At 37.8% G+C, this 17,371-nt stretch overlaps 1 protein-coding gene across 4 annotated transcripts in view; it reads left to right on the top strand.

Annotated features, from left to right (window-relative positions):
* The window catches only part of ANO10 (anoctamin 10), a 119,446-nt gene that overhangs the window by 67,188 nt on the left and 34,887 nt on the right, over positions 1 to 17,371 (top strand). For all 4 annotated transcript variants that reach the window (XM_083825897.1, XM_083825895.1, XM_083825896.1 and 1 more), the window contains one exon: positions 12,638 to 12,754. In XM_083825897.1, coding sequence (XP_083682023.1) covers positions 12,638 to 12,754 — 117 coding nt within the window. The remainder of the gene's footprint in view (positions 1 to 12,637; positions 12,755 to 17,371) is intronic.

Below are 17,371 nucleotides of genomic sequence, written 5' to 3'. Positions count from 1 at the left end.
GAAATATGTGAAAAAAACAGGTAATAATAAAAAAAAAAATAAATTGCATTAACACTTAAAAACAGAAGCAGTACAGAGTTTGACGTTTCTGTAGTTTATGTTTGGCATCCTGCAAATTTTGAAGAGGCTCTGGATGCTTTTCAGGTTTGAGGTGACAGGATAATATGCTTGTTCCCACTGAAAGTGAGCAAAACAGTATAACTTCACCCTGTATGTCTGCTGACTAATAAAAACATTGTTTCTGGCTTGAGAGAGCTAGGTATCTGTGATGCTAAAATGATTCATCATAGAAATTGATTTTAAATTGCTATTTATGGTGAAGACATCTTGTCTAACCCAGAACCATTCAGTACTATCAAAGAATAGTAATGTTCTTCTGGGTTGAAGGAAAAATATATATATATTTTTTTCTTATAATACTTGTATGTCATGCTGGAAGGTCATACTCTTGAATATTGTTGAACTGAGAGTTTTTTTTCCTGCTTATGTTTGATGCATGCTGATACTTCTCCCAGTAAAACTACTAGATGAGATGTAAGGAAAGAAGTGCCAAGTAGCAAAACTGATTTATGAGCCTGTTATCTGACGGGCGTTTAACCTTTTAGGATTTTGCGTGGCAATTTACTATGTTAGAAGATAATTCTTTAATCATTATGTCACAGAAAAGCCATACAACCTCAAGTACTGCCAGATCCCTCAGACTTTCCAGGACAAGTTCTTTTATTGTATTTTTTTAAACCTTCTGGAATATATGGGGAATATTTCTTTTATACAAAAGAATGTGTAAAGAACACTTGATCAAGGAGATATGTATATACATAAAAGTTCAGGATGAGAGGTTTTAGGGATTTCTTTCTCAAATGACAGCTCTGAAGAGACAATTTTGTTCATGTTTTGGCTGTTTGCTGTGGTATTAGTTTGTTTCTAGTGAAGATTCCCGTGACTGAGGGAGTCTGTTTAGATAAAAGATTTGAACTGAAGGGCTTCTTCAGTAATTTCACTTCTCTAAACATTTAGACTTTTTTAAGAGAGGAGTTACGCAACTTTATCAGGAGCATCTATTTTTGGAGGTGCTGACCGGCAGCCCGCCCCAGGAGTCACCTTGTCACCTCAGGAGGCAGCAAGGCCTCGGGGCTGCTAAGCAGGCCCGTGTTGCAGGTCGGGGCCAGCAGAGCTGCTGGAGCAGTGGGGAGCATCACAGCCGGTTCCACGGCACTCTCTGTCCCCAACAACAGCCTCAGCCCTGTGCATCAGGCTCTCTCAGTCCTGTACGTTTCCTCGCCTTCATCTTTCTCCACATGCTCCTCTCCTTTTTTCAGAAGAACTCTCCTTAACCAAATTCAGCACAAAAATGAACGGCATTTTTGCTTCATCTAGAAGCTGACAGAAAGCCACTGTAAAATGCTTCTGGCATTTCCTTAACTCAAAGAAGAAAGAGAATCCCTTTGCAGTCTGGTCATAAGGAAAATGAGTAAACACGAGCGGGCCCCAGATTCAGGAAATAAATATTTGCTTTTCATCATTCCATCTGCCCAGACCCAGGCCTGGTTCAGGACTCAAGGTCTGCAGGATGTGTGCTTCCATTGTGCCATCTTCCTGCCTTACAGCAGGGCCAAATCGCTGTGACTAGAAGTTACCCCTGTCACAGAGTCCTAGAATCATTTAGGTTGGAAAAGACCTCTAAGATCATCCTGTCCAGCCTTTAACCTAGGACAGCCAAGTCCACCATTAAACCATATCTCTAAGCTCTACATCTATACTTCTACACAGGCTTCTCTAGTTCCCTAAATGACTTTTGAAAGTGAGACAAACAGCTGTTTTCAGTACCACGTTACCCCTTTTAGTTATGACTAACAGACTGGTCACAGGTACAGATGGTTTCTTCCTTCAGTCCTTGGGCCCCTAAGATTGTGACAGCACTGACCAGCTCTGTTGAGATTCATCTCTGAAAAGTCTCAGCTGCCCACCTATTTCTGCTTGCACAGTACATTATAGTAACTCAAAAACCTGTTCAAGTTTTAGCACTGGTTCAAGATCTTGTCTGGCATCTCAGCGTTGCCTATTTGACATGCTCGAGGCTTCTCTTGGAGCCACGTTCAGAATTCCTACTTAATTCATTTCAAATTGAACATGGCCTCCTCAGCTGAGATCGTTTCAGCCAGAGAATGAGTCAGCTTCGAGTTCTTAGCACATAGGAATAATCAGCTGTGATGTGTCATAGCAACAAAGTGATGCTGAGCCCTTGCTGTAAGTTGACTCCCAAATGGTCTTACAATTCTAATTGAAGCTGTAAGTACTGCTGCTTTTTTTTTTTCTTTCAGCCTCCCTAGCTGTAGGGAGGTAAGAAGTTTGCTTACTGTATGTTGTCAGAGCTGTTACTCCGATGAGATAAAACTTCGTTGGTTTTCTGTTCTAGCTGTAGTTTCACATGTCAAACTGCCAAATCTCAAAAACAAAACAAAACAATTAAGGGTTCCTTAAGAACTTAAGCAGTTCTGGAAGCATTTCATAGCCTGCTTTTATGGGAATGTATGAAGGCCTACAGCTGTGAGATAGGTGACCACTGGAAAAACTTGGTTGCACGAGTATGACTTACAAAAGGGATCTGCTTTAGCAGCAATGATTCATCTCAAAGCAGATTTGGCTCACAGCTAAAGGTTCTCTCTTTGTGAGCTTGAACAAACCAGGTGTGTTTCCAAAAGTTCAAGCTGGTCAGCAGCTAAGGTTAAACTCGGGGCTGTGCTCTGCCAAACAGATCTGCTATGGCCATAAAAGTTGACTTGAGAGCTGCATGGCTGCCTTCCAGCAGCTTTGATAAAGGACTCTTTTAAAGCTAGGGCAGGTACTGGTGGTTCAAAAGAAAGAAAATCTTTTGTAATTTTGTCAACACCCATTCACAGAACTGATAGATAAAGAGGGCTTGAGGACATAAAGGTTTGGTTTGTGTTTTTTTTTTTTTTAAAGATACGGGTTTTATGCAAGCTTTTCAGGAGTTGGCAGCATATCCAAACACCTGCTGCAATGTTTAATTAAAACACTTCAGCTGAATGGAAAGCTTCTCTTCTGACCTTTATTGAAAAGCAAAAGGATTATTTAACTGCATTGTTCTAAAAAGGAAAAAAACCACACCAGAAACACAAAACCCCCAAACCTCTATTTTTTTTTACAGGAAAAATGCAAGTGATGAGTTTCCAATATGAAAATTGTTAATTTAATTTTTCCCTACAGAATACCATTGTTTCAGATTAGCTAGTTTTATTGCACACATTTCAATTAATTTGATTTCATTAAAGTTGCACAGGAATAGAGACTGTAATTAATCTGCAGCTTACTTTGTGATATATCACAATCCATTATTTTTATCTCATGACTCATGGCTATGACATTTTGTACATTATTTAGCATTGCATGATTCACCTTTTGGTCCAGATGAAAAAATGTGCTGTGTCCTGCTAAATTTACCTAGAGCTTCAAACAGAAGTAGAGTAAAATATGCCAGTTAAAATAGGATGGAAACATAGAAGAAAGCTGTGAATTACATTAAAATTATTAGTCACTCAGTGAAAATGTGTTTGCAGTGTTGTTAAATACTCTGCTTTGCTTTAAATGTGTTTATTCAGATAAAATTCTTATCTTGGTGTTGTGAGCTGAACAGATTTTTTTCAGGAGGAGGAATTTTCTTGTGAATCAGCTTTGAAAGCATCATAAGGCAGTTGTATGTAAAGCCAGGTACTTGTGGGAGAAATAAGGAAATGTCTGTAAATAAGAAGAGATTCATTTAATCAGATAACTTACTATTCACAGTTAAAGGTAAAATTTGAATGCACAACATCTCTGGAAAATAGCTGGCTGAGATAGCTCTCTTTTTTTTGTGCTACATACTCTCAAGGCAATTAACAATAGCATCAACTTCAATGTTTAAAATAATTTAAATTCCAGTGTAGATGCAACATCAACTTTTCCTAGCATAAATAGAAGAAAAATGTCCAATTGAAAAGTCTGTTAATTGTCTCACGATATCCAGAGCCAGCCTGCTTTTTTGGGAAAACCATCTGTAAGGTTCATTAAATGCTGGATTTACTTTTGTATATGTATAGTTTGATAACTTTGAGCTTGTCCAAGACTCAGTTGGGAGATACCTGTCTGCTTTGGCTTGGACTAAGGCAAAGGAGATTTGAGGCAGGGGAAAAGAGTTTTCAAGGACGGTATTGCCTACAGCAGGTGACTATTTCTGTTTAGCACTGAATTGACTTACAGTAGTTTTAAACCATTGGTGAAATTAATGCTTCTTACCTCCTTATTGATCCCAGGTCATCTGCTTGTGCAATGGATGATGAATTTGAGTCCTGACAAACAGAAATCCTTGGAATTCTGACTATAACTTGCATCTTTTTTTTTTTTTTTTGTGGAGAAAAATGTATGGCTTAGAGGTAGAAAGAAGTATAAGTTTTGTAGATTAATAGAAAATAGCGAACTTTTTTTTTTCCTTTTCTTCCTCGATGTGGAACATTAGGGCATTTTGACAATAAACTATACCTGTCAGAGTGGGAGCCTATATGTAATGCTAGCAATCAGCTAAGAGGCACTTCATAAGGCTTGGTATTAATCATACTGTCAATTTCAATTCCATGGGCATCCTTCTTTCCACTTTTCGCTTAGAATTTATTTCAGAGCACGATCAAAGCTCTGCTGTTCATTACATTCAGCATTAGCTAATTTGGCTTTTGGCAACTCTTATCCCAGTTCCTATTAAACACTATCCATAAATTGAGATAAGGGTTGTGCCAAAACATTTCAGGATTATCAAATGGCAGCACAGAGATGGGTGCATTATCATACTGCTTTAAAGAATGTTGGGTTACTGTAAAATTAACCATTAGCAAATATTTAAAAGCTCCGAGACAAATTTACACCTACAGCATTTTTTCATGTCTTTGGAATTGATTCAGGATGAAACAAATGTGAGAAAAATCATGTCTTAGAACATTTCTGAAAGGCTCATTTGTGTACTTTGTATTTTTATAGAGAGCTTTTAGGAAAGTCTTGTAAGTATGCTGTATCGTATTTTGCATCACAGAATATGCTGTGTTTATGAAACAAGATTATTAGCGTTTGAGCTTATGTACCTGTAAGTGTTTTTCCCAAGTTGCAGTCAGTCAGAAGCCTTTGTATAAGGGTGGTATCACAAGATCTTTTCTTTACAATCTTTTAGTTCTTTTAGTTCAGCAGGTGTTTCTAGAACCTGCTTAATGTTTAATTTCTAGTGATAGATCCAAAAATGGCAATGTGCAAGGCTTATGTATATAAATAAAATTCCCATTTTACCAGCCCTTACTCTTCTTTTTTCATGCTTCAGGGTCTTGGGGAAAAAAACAAAACAACAGGTAAAGTGCTGAAAAAGTCTTCTGAAAGTAGGCTTACCATTTTCAGTGTAAAAGATCTATAAAAAGGCTGATCAGGTATGTAAATACTGAGAAGTAAGGAACTAGTGGCTTTATTGCTGCGTCAAATAAGTCAGTGAGAAAATTCCTGTAGATTTCAGTGGCAGAGGAAAGGGCCAGATCTGCCTTCTCTTAGATGTTACTGCTGGAGAAAACTGTGGAGGATTGTTATGCATCTAAATCTTCTCAAAAAGACTAATACAACTGGTTACCACTTCAGTTCATTAGTTAGACGAAATATGATGTATAGCAGCTGTGGTTGAAAAGTTAGTAAGAAATAGTCTATAAATAAACAGGAAATCTGTTTTAAAAAGACGTAATTGGTAGAAAATATAATGGTGCCATAAGAGGAAAAAAAATACCATGACTATGCAACTGATTAGATTGCTTGTGCTTTTCAGCTTCGCTTATCACGTGCCTTGGTAGAATACACTTAACAGGTTGCCACTGATTTATGTTGGAAGTTTTGTCTGGCTTAAATCTTCCTAAGGCTTTCAGAGAGCAGGACCAAGTTTCAGCAGGCATACTGGATTGCTTTGTTTGCTTTCCAACAGGGCTCTCTTTTTAGAAAACAGGAAGTCCAAAAATACCCAAGGGCAGAAGGGACCATCCCTTGCTCACCAGCTCCCTCACCAAGGGATGACGCTTGAAATTTTAATTTTTTTTTTTCATTTTTCTTCCTTTTTTTCCTGCTTTGTTTCACTTTTTGCTTTTGCTGTTACTTCCTGGAAACATGAATAGAGAAGGTTCCTTACAGATTATTTTTGAAATCTTTTATGTGGTCTTATCTGTTCAAGTCCCTTGCTGAGGAGCGCTGGTCTGGAATTGGCTTATTTTCAGTAATGATAGCTATGCAAAGCGACTGTAGTGTTTAGAATAAATTTGCTTCTTCTGAAAGAAACCAAATCAATAGTCTGGAGGCATAAGGCCAAGACTTGACTGGAAAAGGGTTGTGTATCAGTGCTGCTAGAGGCCAGTGCTGCTGGTGTGTGTGTAACAGGAACAAAACAAAGCCTGGCTCCCATGACGGGTAGCGTAATGCTTTTTACATGATTGAAATATGCCTCAAAGCTGAATATTATGCCTGGTGCCTTTTTCAGTGTAGATTTCTACTTATAGTGGATTGGTAATAAAAGCACAGAGGAGGATTTCTGCACTAATTAAAGCAGTTGGAGAAATGTAAATGTGTGGACGCTGCAAGCCAGCATTCGTCTCTTAAGACAGGTGAATTTAGTACGTCGCATTGTACCAGCCCCAGAAAAATGAAGTATGTGTAGTGATTCAGCTTCTGAATATTAAGACCCAGATTCAGCAAATGACTGTATTATTTATTAATCTTCCAATTTTAAGCACGTGCTTAAATGTTTTTCTGAACATAAAAGTATTTACAGATATGCTTAAAACTTAAACATAAGCTTAAATACTCTGTTGAGCAGGACTCGATTGCAGAAATGTGCTGGTACAGATGACAGAAGATGTCTGATCTAGTCTTACCTTTCTAATGTTCTGTCATAGATGTTGCTACCAGTTTTCCTCAGGCAGCCTTTGTGGTGTTTTGTTTTGTGCATGTGCTCATCAAGTAAGAGGAGGGAGGTGCCATTCTGTTACAAGCGACAAGCGGACCAGATGATGCCATCTCTGCTGAGGCCTTCTGACGTGTTGTGTGACAAGCTTCTGTCCAGCTGCATCCATCTCAGCTGCGTTGCAATGGGGCAGGCTGAAGCTCTCCCTGCAGGATGCTTGTTTCAGTTTGGAGTTTATGCATTTTTACACAAATGCCTTGTCCTCTTTAAGAAAGGAGAAAATGCATTTTTTTTAAAAAAATATATACAGTATAGATGACTGTTGTGCTGAAAAGATGTGTTAAATCTGTGCTTTGAAGTGGCAGCGAGCAGGCTGACAAAAGGCTTACTCTGATCTCAAGAACGTGCTTTATGATGCTCCTAGGAGAAAACTGCCCAAACATGGCGAAGATCTAAGCTTCTCTCTTCTATCATTGTTTTATGTGCTGTGTAGAGACTTAAAGGAGCCCAGCAGGTGTCAGGGCACGAAAATTTCACCTGTACTGAGTGTCTTCCAGATGAGAGCAGAGATGGATGTCACCGTGTTAGTACTAGAGTGGCAAGAGGCACTAAGTCTGAGGCAGGATGACTGCACTTTGTTCTTGGTGTTCCCCTTGAGTTTTGGCAGCAAGGAGGAGAAAGCTTACCGTCATGGAAGTGCAGGAGAGATGGGTTTGCTGGTTTGGAGATAAAAGGGGTAGGTGGAGCATGCAGATTGTGATAGGCATTTGGATTGTACGTGTGTCCATGTGTATGTCTATGGGAGGAGAAGGCAGTCTCAAACTGAATGGGAGAGGTGAAGAAATCTTGAAATAGGACAAACATGAAATAATAACTTCATTTTTTGTCATCCATACCTCCCAGGAATTTTAACATTTCTGTGGGTAAAATGAAAGGGAATTATCAGAGGGTTTTTTTCCCACTAAGATTCTGTGTACACTTTATAAAAATTCCATAATAATATGGGATGTGAGGTTTTAAAGCAGGATTTATCAGAGTAGCAGAAGAAAGGCCTTTCTTAAAGTCCCTCAGCTGTGATAATTCTATTCCACCAGTGGGACTCTAATAAAGCTAGCTTGGACTAAAAGTGGGAAGGAAAGTTTGCTCATGCTTTCTTTTTATGTATATTGCAGAAATATTTTCTCATAAATTTGTTTTATTGCTGTCTATTAAAGACAATTTAATTTAATAGGACTTCCTGAGCTCCATGGAAATTTTTCTTTGCCTGTATTGCTCCCTTGACAGAATTATTTTTCACTTCCCTTCCTCATTTTTCCTGCTCTCAGAAGGATACAAGACTCTCAAAACTAAACGCTGTTGCCATAGAAAGAGGTAAATTTATTCTTTGGTCTCTTCCTAGTCTTTGATCTTGGCTTAGTTTAGTGTCAGCATACTGACACTTGCCAGAGTCTTAGCAAAAAACCTAATAATTTCCCTGCATTCTGCTCTGATAATAGCATGGTCCTGCAGTGATACTTTCCTTCATGTTTGCAAAGGCTTTTTGTATAGAATCATTCAGGTTGGAAAAGACCTCTAAGATCATCTAGTCCAACCTTTAACCCAGTACTGAAGTCCACCACTAAACCATGATACGAAGTTCTGCGTCGTTTCTTGAAGACCTCCAGGGATGGTGACTCAGCCGCCTCCCTGGGCAGCCTGTTCCAATGCCACACAACCCTTTCAGTAAAGAAATTTCTCCTAATATCCCACATAAACCTCCCCTGGCAAAGCTTGAGGACATTTCCTCTGGTCTTATCACTCGGCTCCTTGGAGAAGAGCACAATCCCCTCCTCGCTACAACCTCCTTTAAGATAATCGTAAAATACAATGAGGTCTCCCCTGAGCCTTCTCTTCTCCAAGCTAAAAAACCCCAGCTCCCTCAGCAGCTTTTCATAAGACTTGTTTTCTAGATCCTTCACCAGCTTCCTTGCCCTTCTTTGGACACGAAGTAGTTGTATACCAGTAAAGAGAGTAGTAGCAAATACCAGTAGAGGACAGAGGCTCAAAGTGATGTACCATTCTTATATGTTGGCTCTCATGTAGAGGTGCTTATCTACGTAGGGTTGAGTAACCACAGGCCATCGTTTCATATTACATACTAGTTCTAGACTGGACTCTGTCCAGATTTCTGATTTTAATTGATTTTTTTTGGGGTAAATATTAGATTGTACAATAGGCTTTTCATACAAAATGGTTTTGAAGTCTTTCCCAGCTGACATTTGGCATGCACTTTATCGACTAACCAGCAACGAAGCTACAGCTTTTGTTCTTTTTTTCCCTTTTTTTTTTTTTTTCAGTTGAGTAGATTTTGACAGGAGTTGCTGCAGTCAGACTGCTGTAGAAATCAGATTAGCTGTTCAAAATTCCAGGAATTTAACCCTCATTTGCATTTTCTGTTTAAGAAGAGATGAGGTTGGGGACACTGCTCCAAAACACAGCTGCTGCTTCTCCTCCTGTCAGTAGCTGCGCAAACCAGAGCAGTTCCTCCAGCTCTCCGAGCACCCGGCACGAGACCACAGAGAGTTTGGTGGCACCGAGTTTACCAAGGGGGCACTCGTTGCTGCTTCTCTCTGTGCCCGCTTGGCAGATTGCAAAACGGGAGGGGACTTTGCTGCTGGCATCAGGGAGCTTACAGCTTGTGTTAATGTTATCCCAGGTTTTGCTCACAGTGAAATAGTCCTTTTGAAATCGTTATGAGGGGCATGTTCTTGGAAACAACGCTGGGTTTTGATGGCTGCAGTTAGAACTAGTGGTTGTTTTTGTAACCTGCTTTAAACGAATGCCCAAACCAGCTCTGAAGAAATTTTAGTATTGGACAAATACATTTGCACTAGTTGTGTAACAAATTTGGATAAGCTTAACTAGTTTCTTCTTGTAATATATTCATACTTGTGTTAATGTAACTTTATGCTATGAAGGAGAAATTTTTGTATATTCTGGCAACTTATACTGTACTTTTAAGACATTTATTTTTTGAAAGCAGATGGTTCCTTTTCCTGGATCTGATATACAGAAATCATACTAAAACAACATTAAGAAATCCGTACAGAATATGAATGATAAAATGAATACAACTACTCATCTCCTTACTTTTTTCTTCAGTTTCTCTTGAATAACTGTTTACATTTCCTTAGTCAAATGGCAATTCCAAAATAAAATATGAACTGTTAATAAGTTAGATATATTCTCTTTTAAAGAGGTTATATGAGTCATATGACCAACATTCATAATTTCTGCCAGTTGCCTTCCCAATTTTATTAATACTATTTCTAATTTGTAAATAAGAAAAGCAGGAGAGGACTTGGGATTATTTTTCTTTTTCTTCTGAAAGATGTTAGCAAAGGATAGCTGTTGCTGTCATGCCTTTTTTTCAGGCTCACTAGGACTTAAGAGTTAGAATTGAACTGAATTTGCTGCCTGTTACACACTAAGACATCCCGTTCAGTTCTGAGAACATTATAACTGGTAGAACTTTGTTTTGATGGGATACAAAAGAACACAAAAAAGGCATTCTGATGCATAAACCAAAGCTCTCCAATACAGTCATCTAGTCTTTTTTTTTTTTTTAAACATCCACCTGTAGTTGATGCCTAGGAGAGAGGATGCCAGTAGGGCATAGGGCAAGCAAAAATAATGACTTTTCCCCACCTATATTTTGTCCATCTAGCACACTCTGGCATGAAGGCTTTCTGAATGGGAGGTTCTGCTCTCGTGTTATTTGTGTTTTAAGGCTACCAGTTGTGCTAGCATGAAAACAGACTTCTGGCAAACAGTGTCAAAAGCAGTTTTCATTATGTGTGGGTACCAGGTTTGTTGACAAAACAAATGAAAAACCTTTGGAGTACTGCTTACTGGGCCTTATTCAGGTGATAGGATGATAAAACTCTTCATTTGGTAAAGCAATTAAAACACATTAGTCTCCTAAATCTTCTATTGAAAAAAAAAAAAAAAAAGATATATTTTTGAGGGTTAGCTGCAGCATTTTTGCTGGGACACCATTAAGTTGAGTGGGAAAAGAAAACTTTTTTATGAGTGGAGAACATTTTACTGTTGTCAGGACTTTTTTAATAATGTGGTATTGCACATCGCTTTACACAGCAGATGTGTTAATCGCTTCATTAACCTCTTCATCTGTATTCAGGTTCTCATTGATGATGTTTTATTGTCACATTAAGTTTCAGCCTTCCTCTCAGCTCTTTAAGCAAATTAGTATTCCTTGCACTATCAGTCTGTTTTCTGGATCTACTAACTTTTTTCTGTAATAGATTTTCAAAAATAATTTCATGTCTGGCTCTTCATTAATCTCTTTTTGTTCTCTTACTTTGTTCCTGCTATCTGATTTGTTATTGGAATTGACTTATTTAGATTTTCACTACCACTGCTACTGGATCTGTAGTATTTTTGCTGCCTTCTTGCTCACCTAGTTCCAGAATGTTAGGGATTTTTGGTGCATCAAGATCACATAATTCAGGAAAATGTATTTCAGAAAGAAGCAATAGTCTTTTCTATTTTATGAAAATTTGGGACAATTTGATGATTAGCTCAGATATGCAATCAACATCTAGGTGTGTCTGAGTATCACCATCATATCAGTGGAACCTAAGTCACTCTTAAAATTAAGCATGTATGTTATATGTTGCCTTATATTGCTCAGGATTTTCTCAACTAGGGGCAAGCTCCTGATTGCAAAAATGCATCATGCTGTTAGCTCAGCCATTGATAAAACAAGATTTAATCATTCTTGCTTAGATAATAGTTATATTTAACATAAATGAAGAAACAGAACCATTGACTTGACAATTTGGCCCTTGTATTCAGTGAGGGGAATGGTGCATGTTGAAGTGAAATTTAAAGGCTGGTTGGGAAGCACTAGATTCAACAGAAATTCATATACATTTTCTCATAAATAATCTTAAAATATTTTGTGACAAATGTTGACTAATATGGCATCTTAATTCCAGAACGTTTCTCCATTTACTGGAAAGTTTCTGTTCATGACTTTGCCAAATACCAAATACTTTGCCAAATACTTCAAATACCAATTTGAAGATGGTATTAATTTATTGTGTGTTATAATTATCTGATCCTTACTCAGGAGTGTTTTTAGATTTTAATAACTCTTTAAATGCAAAAACTCTGGGTTTGTTCAACATTTTTTGCAAAATGTTTCTATCATTTCTATTATGGCACGCTCATGCACATGCATATACACGTTGTTATAAATGTGTATAATTCTGTGTAATTATATATGGTTTTGATGTGTTTAAATGCTTATACATGACTATGTGCTAGATGCCATAATTCAGTTTCTATGCATGAATAAAATGTTTGAAAAGCTGTTTATCTGGAATCATAAACACAAATTTAAGTTGAAAAATAAGAGTACACAGTGAAAATGGGATTTTTATGAAAATAAACTAAACGATATATGTGTATATTCAAATTATGAATGACATTAAATAGAAAAATATGGAGTAGCTGAGCCTAAACATAGTTATACTATGTTATCTGTGTACTTGTCGCAGGAAATCATTGTTTTTATATCTATTGCTAACACTTGGAAAAGGTATTACACTGTTCTCTCCATGCTTCAAACTCTATTGAATAATATTTTTCTTTTTACTTTTTTTCCAGCACTTGCTGCTAGCAATAAAGTTTGTCATGGCATTTGTAATTCCTGATAAACCAAGAGATATCCAGATTAAACTGGCCAAGTTGGAATTTGAATCTCTGGAGGCTCTCAAACAACAGGTAAGGGTAACTGACTTGTACAGCAGTGAAAGCTTTTGGTGGCCTTAAGGAAAAAATAAATTAGGAATATTTTGCTTTAGTTTTAAAGAATAAATACATAAATCCCCAGATGTTGAAATTCCTTTAACATTGTATAAAACATACCTTTTGTGTGCTCCAGGTGCAGCTGTGTAACCTCCTCTATTCTGTGGTGTTTGTGTATAATTGGCAATTTATTTTTTTAAACATCTACCATAGCTTCTTGTGACAAAGTGATCTCTTAATTCTGCACAAACCAAGTCGGCAAAGAACACGCTGCCTTTTCTAGTTAGACACACCCAAAGCCTCACGTGGTAGCAGAACATCACTATTGAGGTCAGCAATGTCTTCCATAATCAGCCATAACAAATAAAACCCAAATTGCAATTGAATCTAATGCCTGATAGTTTTGTTTTGCCTTTCTCTAGTATTTTGGTGTGGAGTTACCAGGAGCTAGTCGTGGATCACATTTACTCTTTAGATGATATTAAAAGGAGCAGGGCTACAATTCAATTTTAGATGTTCCTTCTCTGTTTTCATTTTGTAAACAGGCAAAACTAGGTCATCCACAAGAACCTTAAGCTCAAGTGAATATGATCACCTTTGGTTAGAGCGTACCAACTGGAATATATGCAGAGTCTCTTTTAATAAGAAAATGTGTGTCAGCAGTTAGGACTTTGTCTCCTACACTTGTATCTGTGCGTTCATTGAACTAATGTATGTCTGATCCCGAGTTCTTCAGGGTTTCGTTCATCCAATAGTGAAAAGTTGGTCTGAATTTCAGTAAGAACCAGAAACTTGCCAATTCTCTTCGAATACTTTCAGTCCTCTTGCAGGATTCAGGAAGAGCATTGACTCATTTTTAAGTGCCTTGGTAGGTACTTCAAACACGAGTATCTACCATCACCTTTTTACATTTCCTGTAATTGATAACTGTTACGTATTTCATAGAAATGTGAAGATTTGGGCTTTTCTTCTGTTGCCTGAATTTCAGTACAAAAATCCTGCCTTTTAAAGTAATTCGTGGGCAGTGCAAAAAGGTACTGAACCATTTATTTTGGAAACACATGTTCAGGTTCTTCCTCTTGTTACTGAGAGTCATCAAGGTAATCTAAAGCGTAAGTCTTTCTTTCAAGCAAAAACCAGCAACAAACAACAAAAAAATAGAAAAAGCTGTTTAAAAGAACAGGTATGGGGCAAATGTCCGGGGCAAATGTTTTGTGGCATCATGTTACAGAGAAACTAGCTCACATACTTTTATGTAGGTGTGAATTACATCCCTCTTTTAATGCTTTCCAGACATGCATACCATTGTGTTAAAAGTGATGTGTATTTCTTGGAAGTGTTAGAATACCACTGTCTTGGGATGTAGCTATTAGAAGGGTATTAACAGTATCAGACTGTAAATCTCTAAGATGCTGAAATAGATTAAGCTCCATATATAGTGTGTAGAGAGAAAATCTCTTAACACAGCTACCTTGAACAGTTGTATTGATTATGTTTGGGATCCTTAAGTTTAAGCAGTGCAAGCATTCGTGAAAAATGCCACAATTAAAAAAAAACAACCAAACAAAAAACCCCACAACATTTTGTATTGGAATGAGTGTCTACCATTTTGAAGTTCTCAAACTTTAGGTAAGAAGGGGTTTTAGGAAGTTCTGAAATGCTTCTTTTAAGTATTTCTTTATGTAGTTTGTGTTGAGACTGTTGAAAGGGAGTGGACTGTTGAATAGGTTGTAATAATTTGATCTCTTTTGAAAATATGATACACTCAATGTATCATATTTTTAACTTAAGACAAAACACTTTAACTTTTCTGAATCCGAACTGGGGAATGTTTTACATCTGTGGACTTTGTTTCAGATTTCCCTTTTGTCCTTCAGGGCAAGACTTGTTAGACTTTTTTTTTTTGTCTTTTTTTTTGGGGTGGGGGGCAGTAAATAAAGTTAATGGGAGCACATGAACAGAGGATTAAGGAGCACATGGTGAAAGATTGTTGGAAAAAGAGCAGAAGCAATGCTGTTCACAATACCTAAAGTTCTGTCTTATTTTTTTTGTCACCTGGAAGGAAGCCTGGGTGCTGGGCAACTAGAAATGGGTACTGTCTGCTGCTGGGATGGTGGGCCCTTTGGTGAGCATCATAACCCATCATAAGGAAGTAGCTAACTCTAAAGTGGGGTGAGGTGCTTAAAACTCTTTTCCCTTTGCTTCATTGCTGTACTCGTCTCTGTCACAACTATTTCTTGCAAGTGCAGAAGCATGCTGTGTTGTTTGGTCTAAATCCTGTTTTAAGGAAGAGAGACCAAATATAGGTGTGCCTGCAAGCAGCAAGGGAACGCTCAGCTAATTCTCATGTGGTTCAGGAATGACCATGTGTGTAGGTGAATCCCAGCGCTGTAAAACTAGTGTGACGACACTGCAGCTTTTCAGGGCAGTGTTCTAGTGACATTAAAAGCTACGTGGATAAGCATTTTGGTTTCTGGACACAGCTTGATGAATAGACAAAAGGGTCCAACCTCATGATTGGAGATGTGTCAGCAATCTATCCTTACAAAAGACCAAGTTCCAGAAACACAAGTAAACCACGCATTAAACAGCATATCTTGTATTTTGTGGGCTAGATTACAGTAATGTTTTCAGGTACAATGAGATCTTCCCAATATTACTGTCTGCTGACAAAGACAAACATTAGAAGAAATAACTTCATTCTACACTGAAACTAGACCCAGGCAAACCAAATCAGAAACAAATTGAGGAAAAATAATTATTCATGCAGTTATATTCTGAGCATGAAATACTGAGAGAACTCCAACAGGTTTTATTATTGTTTTTCAGGAAAATGAAAGTTTTAAATAGTGGGGAATGGTGTATCTCTTCACAAAGTGCAGCTACTTAGACAGAATCAGTATTCTGAAAACAAAAACTTATTGATATTAAAAAAAAAAGTTTTTTTAATGGTTCTTTTGCATTGAAGGTCTGAATTTTCTGAATTAGATAAAGATGCTTTTCCTTACAGCATCTCTTTCACTATCTCATCAGAATAAACATAGCGCTGATAGCAACAATAAAAGTAGAAATAAATATTAGTAAAAGAGTTCACTTCATCAGAATAACTGTACGGGAAAAAAACAAACTGTGATTAAGCTTGAGCAGAAGTGCAGGTGTGGAGGTTTTTGTTGTTGTTGTACCGTGCATCCCTTCCCAGTTCCCTCTTCACCTCCAAGGGGAGCCAATCTATAAAAGTCCTGTCATCCCTGTGCTCTAGTTTCCTTCCTCAAGGTGTTCTAGCACTCAGTGGCCAGTGTCTTTTAACAGGAATACCTTTTCCTTCTGCTAAGTGAAGTCTTTCAGCACCCGCTCTGAAGAAGTGTGTCCATCTGTTCACCTGTGTCCACCCTGCTAGCACTAATCACGTTGAGTATACACCAAGCGTAAGTCTGCTGGCCCATCTGGCCACTGTCCTGTTGGAGTTCTTAGTTCCCTGAGAACAACCTTCTGTAGCTCAGAACAAAACAGAAATGCTTCTAACTTAAGGCTCTTCTGCATTGGGCAGCATCTTTGCTGCTGCTTGTACCACTGCAAGCTGCTATTCTTGCAGAGCTTTACCACTTCCATGTCATATGTCTCCGAATGTGACTGATGGGTCAACATAGCTGTTTGAACTGGCAGTGAGCCTCAGAAATGTCTTTTTTTTTTGTGGGAGGAGGAGGAGGAGGAGAAGATCCTTTTTTTTACTACTTAACACTGAGAGAGCATGAGTTGTTAGTGCTTAACATCTTGCTTATTTATCTTGCAAAATGGGAACTCATTCAGTGTTAAAATTACTAGAATTAGAGGGCTCAAAAAGGATGATACGTAGCTTCAGGACTACCCTCAAAACACTGCTGATACTAAAAGCAGAAGCTTATTTTGTGCTTGCTGGCAATGCTGAGCAAACGCAAGCCTGCAGGCAGTCAGGAGAGACAAAATAGCAGAGATGAAAAGAGTTCATTCAACTAGTCAAAGATGTGCAAGACAGCCAGTCAAAAAGCCCGGTGAAACTTGAGGTCAGACGATGAATTTACATTAAAACAGAACGAGATGAAATAAAACACCCACTTTATGTTTTAACCCCCCAAAAATAAAGTTATATTTTTTTTGGGAGAAGCATTACTGTTTTTAACAAAGTCTCACTTTTTCCAGCAAAAATGTGTGGCCGCAATTTTTTTAAGGCTATACTGGTTTACTGGTTTGTATAATCAGACATAACTCACAGATGATGTTAAAATAGAACCATTGCTAATAATTGTTGTTTACTGTTGCATTTTTTTAAGAGCCCAAACTTATTAATTTAGCTTTGCAAATGCAGTTTCTCCCCCGTGAATAGTCAGAATGCCTCCAAGCATGTCATAATATGCCATTTGCATGCAGTTGGTAGCTGCAGGGATATAATACAAATGTAATGCAAGATTCATTATATTATCATAACACATTTTTTTAAACATAGGGAGACTTGCACCCTATAGGAGAACAAGCTGTCTTCACACATAGTTTTGCCAGTGTATTTTAAACATGAATTCCTTAATTCTGGTCCTTTCTTTGGAAATTCCATTTAATGTA

The sequence above is a fragment of the Anser anser genome (assembly GCF_964211835.1).
Source record: "Anser anser genome assembly, chromosome: 2".
Classification (NCBI taxonomy): domain Eukaryota; kingdom Metazoa; phylum Chordata; class Aves; order Anseriformes; family Anatidae; genus Anser; species Anser anser.
This window is presented reverse-complemented; position numbering and strand designations above follow the sequence as displayed.